The following is a 21,834-nucleotide window of genomic DNA, read 5'->3' as shown; positions in this document are numbered from 1 at the left end:
CACCACAAGTTCCCTATTCTTGATTCTTTGCTAAGTTTGAAGAATGGCTTTGTGTAATTTTTCAAAGTTACTTGGATATAGTTTTTAATTCTTTGGCTCTCTGAAACTAACCCATGAAGTATAACACATGGAATATTACTTGGCTGAATAAAAAAAAAAAGAGTTAACAGCTTTTCTTTATATCTACAAGATACTTTGTTCTGTTGGCTTCTAGTTAATGCTGCGCAATTGAAGCCTAAAGTTAGTCAATTTTTCACTTCCTTTTTCCTCCTTAGTGCTTATAGGTGGCATTTGGCGTGTGTCTTTTATATGTCTTTGCTTTGGATATTTTAAATCCTCATATGAAAATAGCTTTTTAAAAGTAACTTTTATTCTTATACTCTTAAAAATACAGAAAAAATATAAAGGAAAATTGCCTGTAATCCCACCTCTGAGAAATTAAAACCTTTGAAGTTCTGCACATTTTTTTCTGTGCATATACATACACAAACACATTTTTTAGTATTTATTTGATCAGAATTGGATCATAATAGCTTTTAAAAAGATTTCTCTTTTAAATTGAATTATATAAGGCATCTATTTGGAGAAGGAAATGGCAACCCACTCCAGTATTCTTGCCTGGAGAATTCCATGGACAGAGGAGCCTGGTGGGCTACAATCCGTGGGGTCACAGAGTTGGACAAAACTGAGTGACTAACACTTTCAAGGCATATATACATTGAAGTATCCTAATCTTAACTGTGCAGCTTGATGTGTTTTTGCATATGTATTCCTATGTGAAATGCAAATAAAGATATAGAGCACTTCCAGCTCCCTAGAAGATTCACTGACATTCATCCACATTATTGCATGTATCAGTAGTTTGTTTCATTTTTTTCTTTTTTGGTATGAATTGTTCAATTGTAGAATATACCCACAATTCAGTTATTCATTCTGTTGAAATACATTAAGATTGGTTCTAGTTTTTGGCTCTTATAAAATAAAGGTCCTGTGAATGCTCCTCTATGTATTTTCGATAGACACACACACTCATTTCTCTTGTGTATGTACCTAGGAGTAGGATTGCTGGGTCACAAGATAAAGGTATGTGTAGCTAGACTAAATAATGCCAGACAGTTTTCCATAGTATTAATAGTTGTCCAAGGTGCATTCTCAGCAGCAGTGTTTAAAGTTCCAGTTATTCCATATCTGTATCAAAAGTATTGCTAGTCCTTTAAATTTGAGCTGTTCAGGTGGATGTGATGTGGTATATATCATGGTTTACCTTGCATTTCCCTGATAAGTAATGTTATTGAGCATCTTTTCATGTAATTATTAGATATTCAGATATCTTCTTTTGTGAAGTGTGCCTCATCAAGTCATTTTTTAAAAAATTGTTTGTCATTTTCTTTAGTCTGCTTTAATCTCAACCAGTTCTTCAGGCTTTGCTTTTCTTGATAGTATTGAAAGCAGAGGCCAGTTTTTTATAGAATGCCCATCAATTTGGGTTTGATTAATGTTTCCTCATGATTAGAGTCAAATCATGCATCTTTGACAGGAATGCCATTTACATGGCGTTGTGTTCTACTCAGGCCACCTTATTAGGAGGCATACTGGTAATGCCAATATTGATGACATTAACTTTTATTACTTTATTATTTTATTAATTTATTACTTTTATTACTTTATTAAGGCCTGCTAGATTTTTCCACCATAAAGTTGCATTTTTTCCTTTATATTATGAGGAATTTGTAAGGAGATATTTTGAGGCCATGTAAATGCCTTTCCTCATCAAAACTTTCACCCATTGGTTTTAGTATCTGTTCATGATATTCTAAGTTCATCATTCTTCCTTATATTAATTAGTTGGCCTTTCTACCTCCTTTATTCACTAACCGATTCATTCAGTCATTTGTTTATGTCAGTATGGACTCACGTTGTTGTTGAGTTGCATTCATGTCCAACTCTTTGTGACACCATGGATTGCAGTACACGAAGCTTCCCTGTCCTTTGTCATCTCCCTGAGCTTGCTCAAACTCATATCCATTGAGGTGGTGATGCCATCCAACCATCTCGTCCTCTGTCACCCTCTTCTCCTCATGCCTTCAGTCTTTACCAGCATCAGCGATTTTTCCAGTGAGTCAGCTCTTCGCATTGTATGGCCAAGGTATTGGAGACTCAACTTCAGCATCAGTCCTTCCAATGAATATTCAGGGTTGATTTCCTTTAGGATTGACTGGATTGGTCTCCTTGCTATCCAAGGGACTCTCCGCAGTTCAAAAGCATCAATTCTTTGGCACTCAGCCTTCTTTGTGCTCCAACTCTCACATCCATACACAACTACTAGAAAAACTGTAACTTTAACTATATGGACTTTTGTTGGCAAGTAATGTCTCTGCTTTTTAATACACTATCTAGGATTATTGTAGCTTTTCTTCCAAGGAGCAAGCGTCTTTTAATTTCATGGCTGTAGTCACCATCTGCAGTGGTTTTGGAGCCCAAGAAAATAAAGTCTCTCACTGTTTCCATTGTTTCCCTGTCTATTTGCCATGCCAGATGCCATGATCTTAGTTTTTGAATATTGAGTTTTAAGCCAGCTTTTTCACTCTCCTCTTTTTACCTTCATCAAGAGGCTGTTTAGTTCCTCTTTGCTTTCTGCCGTAAGGGTGGTATCATCATCTGAGGTTATTGATATTTCTCTTGGCAATCTTGATTCCAGCTTGTGCTTCATTCAGCCTGACATTTTGCATGATGTACTCTGCATGTAAGTTAAATAAGCAGGGTGACAATATACAGCCTTGATGTACTCCTTTCTCAATTTTGAACCAGTCCATTGTTCCATGTTCAGTTCTAACTATTGCTTCTTGACCTGCATACAGGTTTCTCAGGAGGCAGGTAAGGTGGTCTGGTATTCCCATCTCTTTAAGAATTTTCCACAGTTTGTTGTGATCCACACAGTCAAAGGCTTTAGCATAGTCAGTGAAGCAGAAGTAGATGTTTTTCTGGAATTCTCTTGCTTTTTCTATGATCCAACGGATGTTGGCAATTTGATCTCTGGTTCCTCTGCCTTTTCTAAATCCAGCTTGTACATCTGGAAGTTCTTAGTTCATGTACTGCTGAAGCCTAGCTTGAAGGATTTTGAGCATAATCTTGTTAGCATGTGAAATGAGTGTAATTGTGTGGTAGTTTGAACATTCTTTGGCATTGCCCTTCTTTGGGATTGAAATGAAAACTGACCTTTTTCAGTCCTGTGGCCACTGCTGAGTTTTCCAAATTTTCTGGCATATTGAGTGCAACACTTTAACAGCATCATCTTTTAGGATTTGAAATAGCTTAGCTGGAATTCCATCACTTTCACTCGCTTTGTTCATTGTGATGCTTCCTAAGGCCCACTTGACTTTGCATTCCAGGATGTCTGGCTCTAGGTGAGTGATCACACTATCGTGGTTATCTGGGTCATTAAGATCTTATTTTTTGTATAATTTTTTTGTGTATTCTTGCCACCGCTTCTTAATCCCTTCTGCTTCTGTAGGTCCATACATATCTGTTCTTTAATGTGCCCATCTTGACATAACATGTTCCCTTGGTATCTCTAACTTTCTTGAGGAGATCTCTGGTTTTTCCCATTCTATTGTTCTCCTCTATTTATTTGCCTTGTTCACTTAGGAAGGCTTATGTATCTCTTTTGCTATTCTTTGGAACTCTGCATTCAAATGGGTATATCTTTCCTTTTCTCCTTTGACATTTGCTTTTCTTCTCAGCTATTTTAAGGCCTCCTGAGACAACCATTTTGCCTTTTGCATTTCTTTTTTTGGGGATGGTTTTGATCACCACCTCCTGTACAGTGTTACAAACCTCCATCTATAGTTCTTCAGGCAGTCTATCAGATCTAATCCCTTGAATCTATTTGTCACTTCCACTGTATAATTGTAAGGGATTTGATTTAGGTCATATCTGAATGGCCTAGTGGTTTTCTCTACTTTCTTCAAGTTATGTCTGAATTTTTAAATAAAGAATTCATGATCTGAGCCAAAGTCAGCTCCAGGCCTTCTTTGGCTGACTGTATAGAGCTGTTCTGTCTTTGTCTGCAAAGACTATAATGAAGAAGTTCTCGAACTGTTGCAAAAGTTATAGGCCCCACAACAAATTTCCCACCTGGGCATCCAGCAAAAGGACTGAGAATCCCCAGGGAATTTGACTTTTGAAAGTCCAGTGGCATTTCATTACAGAACTTCCACACGACTGGGGAAATAGAGACTCATGGAGGACACAAGCAAAACCTTGTGCACACCAGGATCCAGGAGAAAGGAACAGTGACCTCACAAGAGACTGAGCCAGACTTGCCTATGAGTGTTTGGGAGTCTCCAGCAGAGGCGTGGGTTGACAGTGGGTTGCCTTGGGGTCAGGGACACTGACTGCAGCAGTCCTGGGAGGGGCAGCATACTGGCATAAGTTCTTTTTGTGGAGGTCGCCATTATACCTACCCAGTTTGGCCTGGGCAAACTACAGGGAGGGAACACAGCCCCACCCATCAGCAGAAAATCGGATTAAAGATTTACTGAGCATGGCCTTGCCCACCAGAGCAAGACCCAGTTTTCCCCACAGCCAGTCCCTCCCATCAGGAAGCTTCCACAAGCCTCTTATCCTCATCCATCAGAGGGAAGACAGAATGAAAACCACAATCACAGAAAACTAACCAAACTGATCACATGGACCACAACCTTGTCTAACTCAATGAAACTTAAGAGCCATGCCGTGTAAGACCACCCAAGATGGATGGGTCATGGTGGAGAGTTCTGACAAAATGTGGCCCACTGGAGAAGGGAATGGCAAACCACTTCAGCATTCTTGCCTTGAGAATCCCATGAACAGTATGAAAAGGCAAAAAGATATGACACTGAAAGATGAACTCCCCAGGTCAGTAGGTGTCCAATATGCTACTGGAGAAGAGTGGAGAAATAGCTCCAGAAGGAATGAAGAGGCTGAGCCAAAGTGGAAACAATGCCCAGTTGTGGATGTGTCTGGTGGTGAAAGTAAAATCTGATGCTGTAAAGAACAATATTGCATAGGAACCTGGAATGTTAGGTCCATGAATCAAGGTAAATTGGAAGTGGTCAAACAGAAGATGGCAAGAGTGAACATCGACATTTTAGGAATCAGTGAACTAAAATGGATGGAATGGGAGAATTTAATTCAGATGACCATTACATCTACTACTGTGGGCCCAAATCCCTTAGAAGATATGAAGTAGTCCTCTCAGTCAGCAAAAGAGTCCAAAATGCAGTTCAGTTCAGTTCAATTGCTCAGTCATGTCCGACTCTGCAACCCCATGGACTGCAGCACAGCAGGCCTCCCTGTCCATCACCAACTCCCAGAGTTTACTCAAACTCATGTCCATTGAGTTGGTGATGCCATCCAACCATCTCATCTGTTGTCCCCTTCTCCTCCCGCCTTCAGTCTTTCCCAGCATCAGGGTCTTTTCTAATGAGTCAGTTCTTCGCATATGGTGCCCAAAGTATTGGAGTTTCAGCTTCAACATCAGTCCTTCCAGTGAACACCCAGGACTGATCTCCTTTAGGATGGACTGGTTGGATCTCCTTGCAGTCCAAGAGACTCTCAAGAGTCTTCTCCAACACCACAGTTCAAAAGCATCAATTCTTCAGCGCTCAGCTTTCTTTATAGTCCAACTCTCACATCCATATATGACTACTGGAAAAACCATAGCTTTGACTAGACGGACCTTTGTTGGCAAAGTCTCTGCTTTTTAATATGCTATCTAGGTCAGTTATTTCTCCATTTCTCCATTAGTCTTTGATTCCTTTTAGTGAGGAAGGTAATTTAAGGATCAAAATCTGGATGTTGGGTGTGTTTGATGCTTCTTAGGAGTCATAGCTTCTAGGATTCCCATTGCACAGATTTAAATGCATGTGTGCACACGCAGGGGTGTGTGTGTGTGTGTGTGTGTGTGTGTGTGTGTGTGGTGTGTGTGGTGTGTGTGTATTTCATCCTGATACCTCCAGTCCATTTTGGTTTTGACTTTGTTTTCTAGGAAAAATTTTTTTGCCATATTTCCATAATATACACCCAATATCTCCACTTGATTGTATAATAAGAATTTCAAATTTAATATGTCCAAACTCAAACACTTTTTTTTTGCACTCCCCTCCTACCACCATCTGAAGCCTGCTCTTTCCACAGTTGTCTTCATCTCAGCAAATAGCAACTCAGTCTTTCCTGTTACTCAAGCCATATATCTGTGGTCATCTTTTATTCCTCTCTTCCTCTCATGTCTCACTTCACATCATCAGAAAGTCTTTTGTCTTTTCCTTTGAAAAATGTCTTCAATCTGAGTACTTATCACCACCTCCACCATAATTACTAGCATAATGATAACCATGCTAGTCTACTTTCTCTTTCTTGCATCATTTCATTAGACTTCTGATTGTTGTTCTTCCTTGTGCTTTTGTTCTTTTATTACCTTTTTCTCATGATAGTAAGCAGAGTAGCCCTTTTAAAAATGTGTGGATCCATCCAACATATATGGATACCAAAATTTTTCCTTTTCTGCATCCTTGCTGAGTTGGCTTTACTTTGTGGGGACTCCTCCTCCTAGAATGCCAAATGACTCAGTCTCCTTTTTATCTCCAATATGCATTCTCACTTCTACCATTAAAATAAACAAACAAAAGACAATGTTGGTTGCTCTCTCCAAATAACTATGGGCTTCCCTGGTGGCTCAGATGTTAAAGAATCTTCCTGCATTGCAGGAGACCTGGGTTCAATCCCTGGGTCGGGAAGATCCCCTGAAGAAGGGAATGGCTACCCACTCCAGTATTCTTGCCTGGAGAATTCCTTAGACTTGTAGAAAGTTTGGAGGGGCTGAGACAAGAGTAGTGCAATTTGCTGGTTGATACAGACTCTTGATAACTCAACTAGCAGCAGATACTAAGGGGGAAAATATGAAGTATGTCTCCTTTAAGTTAGCTTCTCTTTCATGAGGCGATCTCTAGGAAGGTGCTGGAGTGAAGCCTGAGTAATGTTTTCTTCAGTTCAGTGCTACCTGCCCTATAATTAATGAAATTTCTTCCAGTTTCTATTACTTTTGTCTGTTAATCACTATGTTGATGGTATGTTTCCATCTTTTTTATTCCTGTTTGTTTAATAGCCTGGGCATTATTATGTGAGTTTATTCATGGAACTATGCTGTGTGTGGATCAGTTATTTCTTAGGGTAAATTTCATTATTCAGAATCTTGGCATGGCTAAAAAATGGGATTAGGTAAGCAATGACTTTATAAAGGGTTCCATAAAAAATATGGAAATGGGTATCATGCACATTCCTCACCTAATAATTTTCTTTAATTAAATAAACAAAATTTCACTGTTAAATAGGTATATGCATCATACAAATAGGTTTGAGCTACTTTATATCTTTAATTGGGCCTGAATTTGAATTCTTGCTCCTTGAATTATTTATTGTATGATTTTAGGCAAGTTATTTATTTTAGCTTAGGTTCTTTTCATCTTTAAAAGGAAGTTTTAAAATGCCTATCTTGCATTTGCAACTTTGAAATGCGTAAAAAATAAGATGGATTGATGGATATACATGTGATAATGCAAATATAGTTAAATATTGTTGACTGTGGGTGGTGGGTGTATGGGTTTTCACTGAACAATTATCGGGTTTCCTGTATGTTGGAAATTTTTCATAATGTTAGAAAAAATGCCTATTTTGCAGGCTCTTTAGGACTAAATGTGAAAAGTGCCTAGCATGTAATAAATGCTCAATACATAATGGGTGTTTAAAAGTACTTTGTGGGAGAGACATGTTTTATAGTGTTAATAGTAACAAGGCAGTTTATGAAATGTTTTAAAATAATAGTACAATAAGGCAGATTATAAAATGTTTCAAATAACTAAATAATTTTTAAAATAAAAACGTTTCCCAGTTGTACTGCTCTCCTTCATTCCAGAATAACTGAATAAGAATCTCTAGAATGTGCTTGAGCTTGGATTTTCTTTCCTTCTGTTTTATTTTTTCTCCTTTTTCCTTCCCTCTGCCTTATCTTCCCTTAAGATTATAAAGTGCACTCAGGGCTAAGAACCATTGATGGGAGGAGGGCAAGTAATAGTGAAGTAAGTCTTATAAAAGAGAGAGAAGGGTTAAGAACTAACAGTAAAGCTTCTGTGGTATGCACAAAAGGTCTCTGCTCTTCAGTATTCTTTGAAGTCATTTGTCTATTCATTCATTTTCTTTCTTTTAATTTTTGTGTCCATCAGTTGTAGTCTCAGTTTCCTTATTGGTAAAACAAAAGTAATAGCACCTACGCTTAGAGTTGCCATAAGGGTTGAATTTAGTTAAATAATAAATATAAAGTGCTTCCCTGGTGCCTCAGATGGTAAAGAATCTGCCTGCAATGTGGAAGACCTGGTTCAATCCCTGGGTTGGGAAGATTTCCTGGAGAAAGGAACGGCTGTTCTTGATTGGAGAATTCCATGGACAGAGGAGCCTGGCAGGCTACAGTCCATAGGGTCGCAGAGAGTCGGACATGACTGAGCGACTTTCACTTTAGTACTTAATCATTACTCAATAAATAGTGATTGTTTTGTTGCTATAATAACAATAAAAACAGTAAAAATGGGAACATTATAATAGTGAAAGATTTTTGAGCAGCTATTCTTATTTCAAGTGTTGGTTAGGCATTGGGGATATTTTGATAAATCTTACAGACACAGTCTCTTCCCACAATATCATAGGAAATAAAGATCAAGATACAAGTTCAAGAGAACATTTTATTTATTTTAATATTTACTTATTTTGTTGCATAGTGTCTTAGTTGCGGCAGGCGGAGTTTTCATTGCATCATGCAGGATCTTTCATTGCAGGGCACAGACTCTGTAGTTGTGGCTCATTGGCTCAGTGGTTGTAGCATGGGGGTTTAGTTGCTTCTTGGCATGTGGGATCTTAGTTCCCTGACCAGGGATTGAACCTGAATCCCCTGCATTGCAAGGCAGATTCTTAACCACTGGACCACTAGGGAAGTCCCAAGAGAGCATTTTAAATGCTATGGTAAACAGGAGAGAATGGTGTGGCCCATGGAATTCAGACCTAGATTTGCTTCTCATTTTGGCCTTGTCCTCATTCTACAAGTGATAAGAGGTACTTTAGTTTTATTGAAATTTGCTAGCTACTTATCAAGGACTCAGATATCCAGATATCAAGGTCTCATTAGGAAAAGGGATTCATATCTGTCTTTGATTTGGATTTGAAGGTAAGGACTGGGGAGGAATGAGTAGAATATACCATTTCCTACTTTCCCCTTCCCCCATCTAACCTGGTCAATTCATACTGAAGTTTTTTTTTCCCCTGGATAAATTAGATTAGCTTCTGATTAGAGATTAGATGCTTAATTCTTTAATATAATCACTGTTTAAACATTTCAAAGTATTTGAAAGCAAATACTTTGGCAAAGAGATTTCTTTTTTTTTGTATACACAACATTAACAATATCTTGTTGTATCCAGCTTCAACAAATCTTCATATTAAAGAAACTTAAAAAAATTATGGGGAGTCCTGGCAAGATGGAGTAGTGACATGGTGTCCTCATGCTTAAATCTGGAGATAGCATAAACAAAATGTAGTTTCTATGACAACAATCTGGAATTATATTTTATAACCACCTAATAATTATTATTAACAGAATTATTTTGGTCCTCAGAATCAAAGCTAATAGTTTATTCATCTGCTTTTTAAATTGGCAGCTGCATATCAAGTTCTGTCATAATATTTCTGGGAGTTAAAAATTAATATTTGCAAATAGATGCCTGGCCATTTTTGTAGATGTTTTTCAAATTTAGTGAAATGTTCCATTTTTACTTTTGTCTAAAACGACTATAATGTTGTTCACTGAAATAATGGGGACCAGCCCTGAGATTACCAGATTTCAGGGTTGATAAATATGTATAAAGTTCTTATTACCAAAGCAAGATAAATGTAGTTAAGCTTGCTTAACACGAAGTGTGTATTCTTCCAGATCATTTTATAAGCTTATGCATACATGCAATTTTAATGTAACCATAATATATATAAATATTTTTTCACTTATAACATCTTACATGTTTTAGCACATTTTAAAGGGCTGCATAATACCCTTTAGTATGGATGTACCATTATTTATTTTTGTTGTTGTTCAGTTGCTCAGTTGTGTCCAACTCTTTGCAACCCCATGGACTGCAGCATGCCAGGCTTCCCTGTCCTTCACTATCTCCCAGAGCTTGCTCAAACTCATGTCCATTGAGTTGATGATGCCATCCAACCATCTCATCCTCTGTCATCTCCTTCTCCTCCTGCCTTCAATCTTTCCCAGCATCAGGGTCTTTTCTAATGAATCAGCTCTTCACATCAGGTGGCCATATATCAGAGCTTTACCTTCAACATCAGCCCTTCCAATGAGTATTCAGAGTTTATTTCCTTTACGATTGACTGCTGTGATCTCTTTGCTGTCTAAGGGACTCTCACATCTTCTCCAGCACCACAGTTCAAAAGCATCAGTTCTTCAGTGCTCAGTCTTCTTTATGGTCCAGCTCTCACATCCATACATGACTACTGGAAAAACCATAGCTTTAACTATATGGACCTTTGTTGGCAAAGTGAATGTCTCTGCTTTTTAATACACTGTCTATATTTGTCATAGCTTTCTTCCAAAGAGCAAGCGTCTTTTAATTTCATGGCTGCAGTAACCATCTGCTGTGATTTTGGAGCTCAAGAAAATAAACTGTGTCACTGTTTCCATTGCTTCCCCATCTATTTCCATGAAGTGATGGAACTGGATGCCATGATCCTAGTTTTTGAATGCTGGGTTTTAAGCCAGCTTTTTCCACTCTCCAGACACCTTCATCAAGAGGTTCTTTAGTTCCTCTTTGCTTTCTGCCATAAGGGTGGTATCATCTGCATATCTGAGGTTATTGATATTTCTCCTGGCAATCTTGATTCCAGCTTGTGCTTCATCCAGCCTGACATTTTGCATGATGTACTCTGCATGTAAGTTAAATAAGCAGGGTGACAATATACAGCCTTGATATATTCCTTTCTCAATTTTGAACCAGTCTGTTCTATGTCCAGTTCTAACTGTTGCTTCTTGATCTGCATACAAGTTTCTCAGGAGGCAGGTAAGGTGGTCTGGTATTCCCATCTCTTGAAGAATTTTCCACAGTTTGTTGTGATCCACACAGTCAAAGGCTTTAGCATAGTCAGTGAAGCAGAAGTAGATGTTTTTCTGGAATTCTCTTGCTTTTTCTATGATCCAACGGATGTTGGCAGTTTGATCTCTGGTTCCTCTGCCTTTTCTAAATCCAGCTTGTACATCTGGAAATTCTTAGTTCATGTACTACTGAAGCCTAGCTTGAAGGATTTTGAGCATAATCTTGTTAGCATGCGAAATGAGTGTAATTGTGTGGTAGTGTGAACATTCTTTGGCATTGCCTTTCTTTGGTATTGGAATGAAAGCGGACCTTTTTCAGTCCTGTGTGTGAGTTTTCCAAATTTTCTGGCATATTGAGTGCAACACTTTTACAGCATCATCTTTTAGGATTTGAAATAGCTCAGCTAGAATTCCATCACCTCCACTAGCTTTGTTTGCAGTGATGCTTCCTAAGGCCCACTTGACTTCACACTCCAGGATATCTGGTTCTAGGTGAGTGATCACACCACTGTGGTTATCCTAGTTTATCTATCATCCATTATTTATTTAATGGAGCAGGTAAAATAAACATGTCAATTTTTTTCTCTTTTTTCTTTTTTGCTATTTGTAATTATATTCCATGTTGTGAAGAACATCCTTATAGCTAAATCTTTGTATGAACTCTTGATTATTTCCTGATTTTACTATAATTTACTGAGACAAAAGGACCAGGGTAGTATAAAACTTTTGAATATCTTACAAGCTTAAAACCACTGTATGACAAACTTTCGATTGTCATTTGGCAGTACCTAGCAATATATGACCAAAATTTTTACATGTTGCAGATTCTAATGTTAAGGTTAGAATTAAAATTATTTACAACTGTTTTGCTTCTGTGTTTCTATAAACTCTGTGGAAAAATATGGAATTATATACAATGGGATGCTTTTATATCTTCTTTTTTCCCCCAAATTACTCAGATTAATAGGATGTATTGTAAGATATTGTCAAATTTACAGTTTATCGGATTCAGCCTTCTTAGTGAGTACCTACATGACAGTATATTGCTATAAGCCTCACGTAAATATTTTTGTTAAAAAATAAAATATTGTACAATATTGGGTTAAAATCAGTGTTTCTTTGAGTAGTAGCTAACTTTTGTGCATTTGAAGCAGTTCTGCTTTTCCATTCCAATATAATTCTTTGTCGTCAGCTGAAAGTGAAAGAAGAAACTTGAACTTTGTTAATTTGGTTTCATATCTTGGTTTACAGAACACATCTTAAAATCAGTAGAATAATTAACAAGATGGAATACATTTTTTTCAAGTCAGCACATTTGATATTCTCATGTGCTTATATTCAGTTATGGCATTTCTTTAAGTTTGGTCCTTTTATAGGAAGAGTATTTATCAATAGGGTTTCCCTGGTGGCTCACATTGTAAAGAATCTGCCTGCAGTACAGGAGACTCAGGTTCAATCCCTGAGTCAGGAAGATCCCCTGAAGAAGGAAATGGCAACCCACTCCAGTATTCTTGCCTGGAGAATTCCATGGACAGAGGAGCCTGGCCAGGCTGTCGTCTTTGGGGTTGCAAAGAGTCAGACACAGCTGAGTGACTCACATACAGTTTTGATTATTTCCTTGGGTTAAATTTTTAGAAATGAAATTGCTAGACATTTTTAAAACTTGGATAATTTAATTGTTGAATTACTCTTCAGAAAGGTCTAACCAGTTTACAATCCCATAAATCCCAGTGGTTTATGAAAATGCCTATTTTTCTGTACACTTAGTATTTGCTATCCTTTGAAAGTTTTTAATTATACAATGTAAGTAGTAACATAAAAGCAATAAAATGGGAAAAATCACCAAAGAATGCTATTTTCTTAACATGGTAATGATTATAATATTTGTTATAAATAATCCAGGGAGATGAAGGAATATAAGTAGAGTCACCAGATATGGAAAAGCTCGACTCATTCACAGGAGCTAGAGTTTGGTGTCTCTTCAAGGGGAGGAGAACTAGAGAATGAGGCAGGGACCAGTTCATTAAGGACTTTATTTGTCATCCAAAGGGACTTAACCTTATAGAAGATGAGGTGCCATCATTAGATAATTTGAACTACGTAGGTAAGTGATTGATTTTGATAGATTTGCATTTTAGAGTCAGTCTGCTGTCACCAGTGGCAATACATTGGATGGATTAGATAAATGTTTAAAATTGTTTTCCAGCAGAGTTGAAACTTGCATTTGTAAAGGGCTTAAACTTTTTCCTAGAAGCCAGTATTGCAGCTGTTGGATACTAACACCTCAAAGGGATTGTTGGCAGTAGTTAAGTGAAGAGAAAACAAGAGAGAGAGAGAGAGACCATATAACATGTTAAACATTGAATCACTGATTTATCTGTTTCTGGAGTGATAGCAACTCATTAGTAGTTTTACAATTAAGACTGGAAGCCATTGAAAGATAACAAACAAAAGTATATGAAACAGCACTATCTTTTTTATGAAAAAGTCTTGGTGAATATCAATACTGCTGCATTTTGTTTTTCTTTATCTGGTAGTAACATCAATAGGATTGATATAGACATTCAGTAATGTAGACATTCTACCTGGTTTGTGTGGTAACCAAAATATGAAATGTAACAGACATGTTTTCTGCAATAATAGAAAATTGTACCTTCAACTTGAAGTTTGCTGTTAAAATAAGTTTTATTTCTGTGCTGTTTACAGCCTGTATCCCAAGCAGTTGGAGCTGAACAACAAGCGACTCTTCTAAAACCAGACTTAGTTCGAAGGTGAGTATCTTCAAATTAATACCATGAATGCAATGAGGGCATGTTGAAGTATTTGCCTTCTTTAGGTGCTTAGTCTCCTGACTACAGAAGCTTCTGTGTTCTAGTATTTGTGTGTATGTTCAGTAAAAATAGTAGATATTATTCTTACTTTTTTATGTTAATAAGCATCATATGGATTGTGATATTATTGACCATTTTCTTGTTCACATTATTATAATAGTCTGGGTTTGTTTGTTTTTTTTTGGCATGCGGGATCTTTGTTCCCTGACCAGGGTTCGAATCTAAGCCCTTGGCAGTGAGAGTGCCAGAGTCCGAACCACTGGACCACCAGGGAATTCTCTTCATATTCTGTTCTTAAGAAAAGATTGTAAGAATTTAAAAAAGGAAATAATGTAATTTACACTTCCAGCTAATCTAAATAAATAATTTACAACCAGATATAATAATATAATTATATTCTTAAAAAACCAGAGAATTTTATATATTGTATATATATAATTGTATTTTGATTTGGTAATAACTTTCTGACCCAGGAATCAAACTGGGGTCTCTTACATTGCAGGCAGATTGTTTACCAGCTGTGCTACCTGGGAAGCCCCTATCTTGTTCATATTGGCTTAATTCATTTGTTCTGTGTTCAAATTCACTGATATTGATTCTTTCCTTTGTCGTATTCATTCTTCTATTGTGCAGAATGAATCGTTTATTTCTATGATTATATTCCTTTTATAATTTTCATTTGTTTCTTCCTTAATACATTCTGTTATGAGATTTTCTGACTTTTCATTTGTTTCAGGAGTATTTGTAATTGATGTTTGAAACAATTTGATAATGGCTGCTTTAAAATCCTTGTCAGGTAGTTATGATTCATCCTGATTAATCCTGGTCTTGGCATCTCTTGATTGACTTTTCACATTCAAGTTGTGATTTTCCTGGTTTCGCGTATGACAAAGAATTTTCATTTGTATCCTGGACATTTCGGACATTATGTTAGGATATTCTGGATCCTGTTTAAATCCTCTATTTTAGCAGGGAGTCACTGTGTTTAGGTGCCAAGGTACTCATCTATCAATACTTTTGTGGACTATAGTTTAAATGCCAATTTAGTTTTCAGAGTCCCTGTAGTACTATTCTGGTCTGCTTTGGTTCATATATCACTGGGGCCCACTGCTGAACCAAGGGGTTGGAGAGCAGTGCCCTAGGCCCCCTGCCCTAGGCTATCCCTCCAGACCACATGGTACTGGTAGAATTCCCACCAGCGTCACCAAGGGAGGAAAGGGTCCACTTTAACTACCTTCTGTTGCTGAGTTGGGGCTTAGGAGACCACTGTGCTTCAGCTACCTTTGCCTTTGGCCAAGAGACGCTGAACCTGGACTGCTTTCTGTCACTGAGTGGGTAACCAGGAGATGCTTAGCTGCTATATTTTTCTTCAAGTCTTGGGAGTCCCTAGCCAGTCTGCCTTCATCTTTTCACTCTTCAGTGCCCTCCTGTGATACTCTACTGTATTATTTCCAGATTTTATAGTTATACTTAGGGGTATAATTTCTGCCATCTTTTCCAAACCCTAAACTAGTGTTTTAAGATAACTTTGTAAAGTGAATGATACAGCTGCATTGACTAAAATTATATCCCTTTTATCCTCTTAAGATATTATGTTACTGCTATTTCTTTGTCTATTAAAGAACTAAGAGTAGTATTATTGAATCTTCCTTCTCCACTTGTAGTTATGAAAATTCTTTTTCACAGGGACATAGAAAAAATATTAGGGGTTATTTTTGTCTTTTCTTATATATCTTTATACAGATACTTCATGAGTAGTTCTTTAGGAGAAAGGACTTAACCTAAAAATCAATTTAAAAAATATCTGGTGCTTACAGACCTCATTTAAGTTTCAAATGTATTTATTGAAATATATTCAAATTTATTAAGGAAAAAGCTGAAAAATACCTTTGATACAGATCAACTGAAAGTCTGCCCTGTCATAATCATATTGACTTGAACCTGCAAAATATAGCTAGTTAGAATTAATCATGTTGAATCATTTTCACATTATTCATTCAGTTTTTTTAACCAAAATTGTGGTGTATTTTTTCTTCTTCCCTCCTCCCTCACTCCCTCCCTCCTCCTTTGTTTCTTTCTTTCTTTCTATTGAGGTAAACCTGATGTACACCCTTATGTTAGTTTCAGATGAACAATGTAATGATTTACTATTTTTATGTATTTTGAAATGATCACAATAAGTCTAGTTTAAATATTCATCACCATATATAGTTAATAAAAATTTTTTTCTTATGATGAGAACTTTAAAAATCTACTCTAAGAAACTTTGAAATATGCAGTACAGTATTATTAACTATCATTGCCATGATGTACATTATATCCCCATGATTTAATTATTTTATAACTGGTATTAATAGTTTGTACATTTTGACTCCCTTCACCCATTTCACCCACTCTCTACCTTCCCGCCACTCCCTCTGGCACCCAGCAATCTATCCTCTGTATCTTTGAGCCTGGGGAATTTTTTGCTTGGTTGTTTTTTTCTATTTTTAGATTACACAAAAAGATCATATCGTATTTGTATTTCTCTTTCTGACTTATTTCACTTAGCATAATGCCCTCAACTTATATGTATGTTGTTACAAATGGCAAGATTTTATTCTTTTTATGTTGTTGTTCAGTTACTAAGTCATGTCTGACTCTGCAACCCCATGGACTGCAGCATGCCAGGCTTCCCTGTCCTTCACTATCTCTCAGAGTTTGCTCAAACTCATGTCCATTGAGTCAGTGATGCCATCCAACCATCTCATCCTGTCACCCCCTTCTCCTCCTGCCTCAATCTTTCCCAGCATCAGGGTCTTTTCCAGTGAGTCGGCTCTTCACATCAAGTGGCCAAAGTATTGGAGCTTCAGCTTCAATATCAATCCTTCCAGGGAATATTCAGGACTGATTTCCTTTAAGATTGATTGGTTTGATTTCCTTGCTGTCCAAGGGACTCTCAAGAGTCTTCTCCAGCACCACAATTCGAAAGCATCAGTTCTTTGGCACTCAGCCTTCTTTATGGTCCAACTCTCACATCCATACATGACTACTGGAAAAACCATAGCTTTTGGACTATATGGACCTTTGTTGGCAAAGTGATGTCTCTGCTTTTTAATACACTGTCTAGGTTTGTCATAGCTTTTCTTCCAAGGAGCAAGTGTCTTTTAATTTCATGGCTGCAGTCACCATCTGCAGTGATTTTGGAGCCCCAAAAAATAAAGTCTGTCACTGTTTCCATTTTTTCCCCATCTATTTGCCATGAAGTGATGGGACCAGATGCCATGATCTTTGTTTTTTGAATGTTGAGTTTTAAGCCAGCTTTTTCACTCTCCTCTTTCAACTTCATCAAGAGGCTCTTTAGTTCCTCTTTACTTTCTGCCATTAGGGTGGTATCATCTGCATATCTGAGGTTGTTGATATTTCTCCCGGCAGTCTTGATTCCAGCTTGTACTTCATTTCGCATGATGTACTCTGCATATAAGTTAAATAAGCAGGATGACAATATACAGCTTTGTTGTACTCCTTTCCCATTTGGAACCAGTCTGTTGTTCCATGTCCGGTTCTAACTGTTGCTTCTTGACCTACATACAGGTTTCTCAGGAGGTAGGTAAGGTGGTCTGGGATTCCCATCTCTTGAAGAATTTTCCACAGTTTGTTGTGATCCACACAGTCAAAGGCTTTAGTATAGTCAGTGATCAGGAGTAGATTTTTTTCAAGAATTCCTTTTATAGCTGAATAATATTCCTTTTCTTTATCTCATTTTCATTTCTTGTTCTGTTTCCTGCACTCTCCTGTCTTCCACACCTCGTCTATCCTCTGTTGATTTTGTTACATGAACAGGCATATTATTTTGAGTTAGAATTGGTTTTTAGAATTTTATTTGAACATATTAATTAAAAAAAAACCTAAACAAACAAAATAAAATTGGTCAAGAACATCCACTGATAACAGGTTCCACAGAGGTCCATCACTAGCAGTGTTTTTCTTTCACTCCCACTACTGTGAGATGTTTGCCTAATACATACAAAGTAATCGCAATGTTTCATAACTTTTAAAAACAGCTTCATTGAGATTTAATTTACATACCATTAAATTTTCATCCATTTAAAGTGTACAATTCAATGGCATTTAGTATATTTGCAAAGTTTTACAATCATAACTTTTTGAGAGATATTGTACTACTTATATATTTTATTTAAACTCATTATTATTTTATAATCGAGGGTTTTTCTTAGAATTTTGCCATCAAAATGGAATGATTCTATCCACACAGGGATTTCAGATGTTATCAATCTGATTTGGGTTAAATATTGGACTTTGAGAATCATAGAATAATGTCTTCTCTGAGAAATTGAATTGGAATTGCTTTTGTTTTTGCTTTTTTAAATAATAGTTTGAATCATGATGTGGGACCTGTGAAAGAAAACACAAATACCCCTGATAACCCAAGTGGAAATGGCAAACAAGATCGGATCAAACAGAGAAGAGCTTCCTGTCCTCGGTCAGACAAGGGAACTAAATTTCAGCTTACTGTTCTTCAGGTCAGTGTGTAAATATGATTTGGTTAAGAGTGCATGTTGAGTTCTGGGGAGTCAGGGAGGGGCGATGTTGCTGTGGCAGTGAGTATAGAGTATGAAATTCTTCAGCAGACACCCTTGAGCACAAATCTTTGTATTTGTGCTGATTATTTCCTTATGATAGATTCTTAGAAGTAGAATTATTGATCAGAGTGTGAAGATTTTTAAAATTTCTCAATACATATTTCTAGATTGTTGTCCAGAAAGGTTGGTCCAATTTACATTTCTATTATCAGTGAATTTTCTTTTGCTTAAAGGTCAATTTGTGGGATTAGGAGAATTTTGAAAATGATTAGCCAGATTTAGATCTTTGCATTGCAGATAGTTATAGGGACTATTGTAACTCTTTTTGTATTTTTATAAAAGTTGTGTTCCTTTTCTTTCCTGATTTTTTTGCTGAATAATTTGAGCCTTAGATTTGTCATACAGTAGTTATTTAGACAGCATTTCACCAAGGGAAAAGTAGAATCTTTTTAGATTCTCAATATTTTAGACCATTTTTTCATATATTTTATGTGAGCTCATTGAAATATTTCCTGTACCATTTGCAAAGAGAAGGCAATGACTGACTCTTAAACTAGTAAAATGTTTGTGCCCAGGTTTCAACCTCTGGAGACAACATGGTGGAGTGTCAACTGGAGACACACAATAATAAGATGGTCACCTTCAAGTTTGATGTTGATGGTGATGCACCAGAGGATATTGTAGACTATATGGTAAGTACAGAAAAGACAAATTATTTTCCCTTCATCATTATGTGTCTTTTTCCCCTTTAATTCTCCCCCTTCAATTACTCAGAGACATATTTTCTTAGGGTACTGCTACTTTTTAAAATTCGTAAAGAGCTAAATTGTTTATGATCAAAAGTAAGTCACTATACCCCCTCTGGTGTCAGTATATTTATGTGTAAAATATGAGGGAGTTTCATTAACAGAGGAGCTAGGCCAGTGGTTCTTAACTCTAGCTGCATGTCAAAATCAACAGAAGAGCTTTTAAAAAACAGTCCTTTGGGGAATTCCTTAGAGGTCCAGTGGTTAGGACTTGGAGCTTTCACTGCAGTTGCCCGGGTTCAGTCCCTGTTCCAGGAACTAAGATCCTGCAAACCTCATGGTGTGGCCAAAAAAACCCTAAGACAAAAACAGTTCTGTTGCCTGCGTCCCTAATTAAATTAGAATTTGGGGGGAGGAGGCCTAAGCATTAATAGTTTATACAGTTATAACATCTTACATATAGGTGTTCAAGTAATGTTCATCATTTCATTTAGTTTTTGTATTTTCTTTGAATTGTTAGGCTTAAGTTAGTATTCCCCTCTTTTTTTAGGGGAATGGGCTAGGGTGGCAGGAAGAGTACATAATACTTTCGTTTCTGCCAGTTTTCTTTGAATATATATTCCTGGTCAAGCAGAATTCAACATTTGAAAATGTTAATAATTTTGTGAATTCTGTCTCTTATTCAACTTAGTTTTTTTCTGAACTGTCTCGGAGCCATACTTTATCATCTTTAGAGATGTTTCATTTTGTAATTTTTGATTTAAAAGCTTTTGGGTTTGGACATCCTAGTTTTAAATGTAAACATTGCCTCAGTTATGTTATTCAAATGGCAATTAATTTATAGAATGCCAAAATTTTTTTAAAAATGCTGGCTTCTGGTAGGTAAGTAGTACCAATCTGACAAATGTTGGTGATCTCAATTCAAATAGAAAGAATAATTTAATGTGTTGTCTGGCATTTTATTGCTGCTGCTGCTGCTGCTAAGTCGCTTCAGTCGTGTCCGACTCTGTACGACCCCATAGACGGCAGCCCACCAGGCTCCCCCGTCCCTGGGATTCTTCAGGCAAGAACACTGGAGTGGGTTGCCATTTCCTTCTCCAATGCATGAAAATGAAAAGTGAAAGTGAAGTCGCTCAGTCATGTCCGACTCTTAGCGACCCCATGGACTGCAGCCCACCAGGCTCCTCCATCCATGGGATTTTCCAGGCAAGAGTACTGGAGTGGAGGTGCCATTGCCTCCTCCGATTTTATTGCTAGTCTTTCTTAATTCTGTTGTGGCAATCGGATCTAAATACCAATTAATTTTTCTTTATGGTAGTCACCATATTATAATTTCAAAGAAAGTAAATACATTCTTTTGAATAGACTTACTTTTCCTTTTGGATAGGTTGAAGATAACTTTGTCCTGGAAAGTGAAAAAGAAAAATTTGTGGAAGAATTGAGGGCTATTGTAGGTCAAGCCCAGGAGATCCTTCATGTTCACTCTGCTACAGAAAGAGCTGTTGGAGTTGACTCTGTTACTGTGGAACCCAGCAGTAGCCAAGTAAGAGCAGTTGCTTAGCAAATAGGTCTTCTTGAATATATATCAGGAACTTCTTTATTTATCTATTTATTTTTAATTCAGACAGGATCATCTGAACAAGTACAGATAAATTCTGCCTCCAGTCAAACCAGCAGTAAGTATATTTAACAAAAATTTACCATTTGGCTTTTGAAGCAAGACATTTGGAAACTTTTAATTTACACACCTTGGGAAGGATATTAGCCAATAAAGGAATTCGATAAATTGTTGATATAGGTTTCCCCACACTTTGAAATGACTTTATAGCTCAGAAATGAGAAGTAAAAAAAGTGAGAAGTAAAACTCTTCTCCAAATTTCCTCTAAGTATTGGTTCTTTACCTGATTAATTTATTTCTGAGTTGTTGCATGGTATGTTACCAGAAAAGCTGTCAAATTACTGATGACGTTTAACAGCTTTAATGTTTGAACTTAACTGGCAAGTTTTATTTTTCTCCTGATATGAGATGGACAGTGACTTTCTTAACTAAAATCACTGTGTTCTGAGTTTGCCTCATGTTTAATATCAGTAGCATTCGTTTCTTGATTTCATTCCACAAATGATATGCTTCTACCTGCTCTGATTACTAATAAGTTTTGTAAATCAGATACCAGATAAATGTCCATGGACTAAAAATGAGGTCTTCTATTTTCTCACAACCTTTTTTCTCCATTCTTTTCAACTCTGATCATAGGTATATTTAGAGTATCTGTGAGGGAGAAGAGCCATAGCCAAATGAAGACCTCTGAAGGAATTATAATAGCATGAACAAACAACAGGTGGTGTGGGAATTATGGAACCAGATACCATTATTCTGAAAGTTAGATTGTTTTAGGATGCCAGGGTTTTCTCCTCTGTCTTCATTTTCTTATTAGTAGGAGTTTGAGTAGATTTCTAACTGGCAAAGTAGGGTAAAGTTTAAGAGAATTACTTAT

At 36.9% G+C, this 21,834-nt stretch overlaps 1 protein-coding gene across 3 annotated transcripts in view; it reads left to right on the top strand.

Moving 5' to 3' along the window:
* WNK3 (WNK lysine deficient protein kinase 3) overlaps positions 1-21,834 on the top strand; it is a 186,412-nt gene that overhangs the window by 119,662 nt on the left and 44,916 nt on the right. For all 3 annotated transcript variants that reach the window (XM_070462813.1, XM_070462812.1, XM_070462814.1), the window contains exons 11-15: positions 13,886-13,950; positions 18,386-18,533; positions 19,169-19,285; positions 20,727-20,882; positions 20,964-21,015. In XM_070462813.1, the coding sequence (XP_070318914.1) occupies positions 13,886-13,950; positions 18,386-18,533; positions 19,169-19,285; positions 20,727-20,882; positions 20,964-21,015 (538 nt within the window). The remainder of the gene's footprint in view (positions 1-13,885; positions 13,951-18,385; positions 18,534-19,168; positions 19,286-20,726; positions 20,883-20,963; positions 21,016-21,834) is intronic.

Source organism: Odocoileus virginianus, unplaced genomic scaffold (genome assembly GCF_023699985.2).
Source record: "Odocoileus virginianus isolate 20LAN1187 ecotype Illinois unplaced genomic scaffold, Ovbor_1.2 Unplaced_Scaffold_14, whole genome shotgun sequence".
NCBI classification, from domain to species: domain Eukaryota; kingdom Metazoa; phylum Chordata; class Mammalia; order Artiodactyla; family Cervidae; genus Odocoileus; species Odocoileus virginianus.
This window is presented reverse-complemented; position numbering and strand designations above follow the sequence as displayed.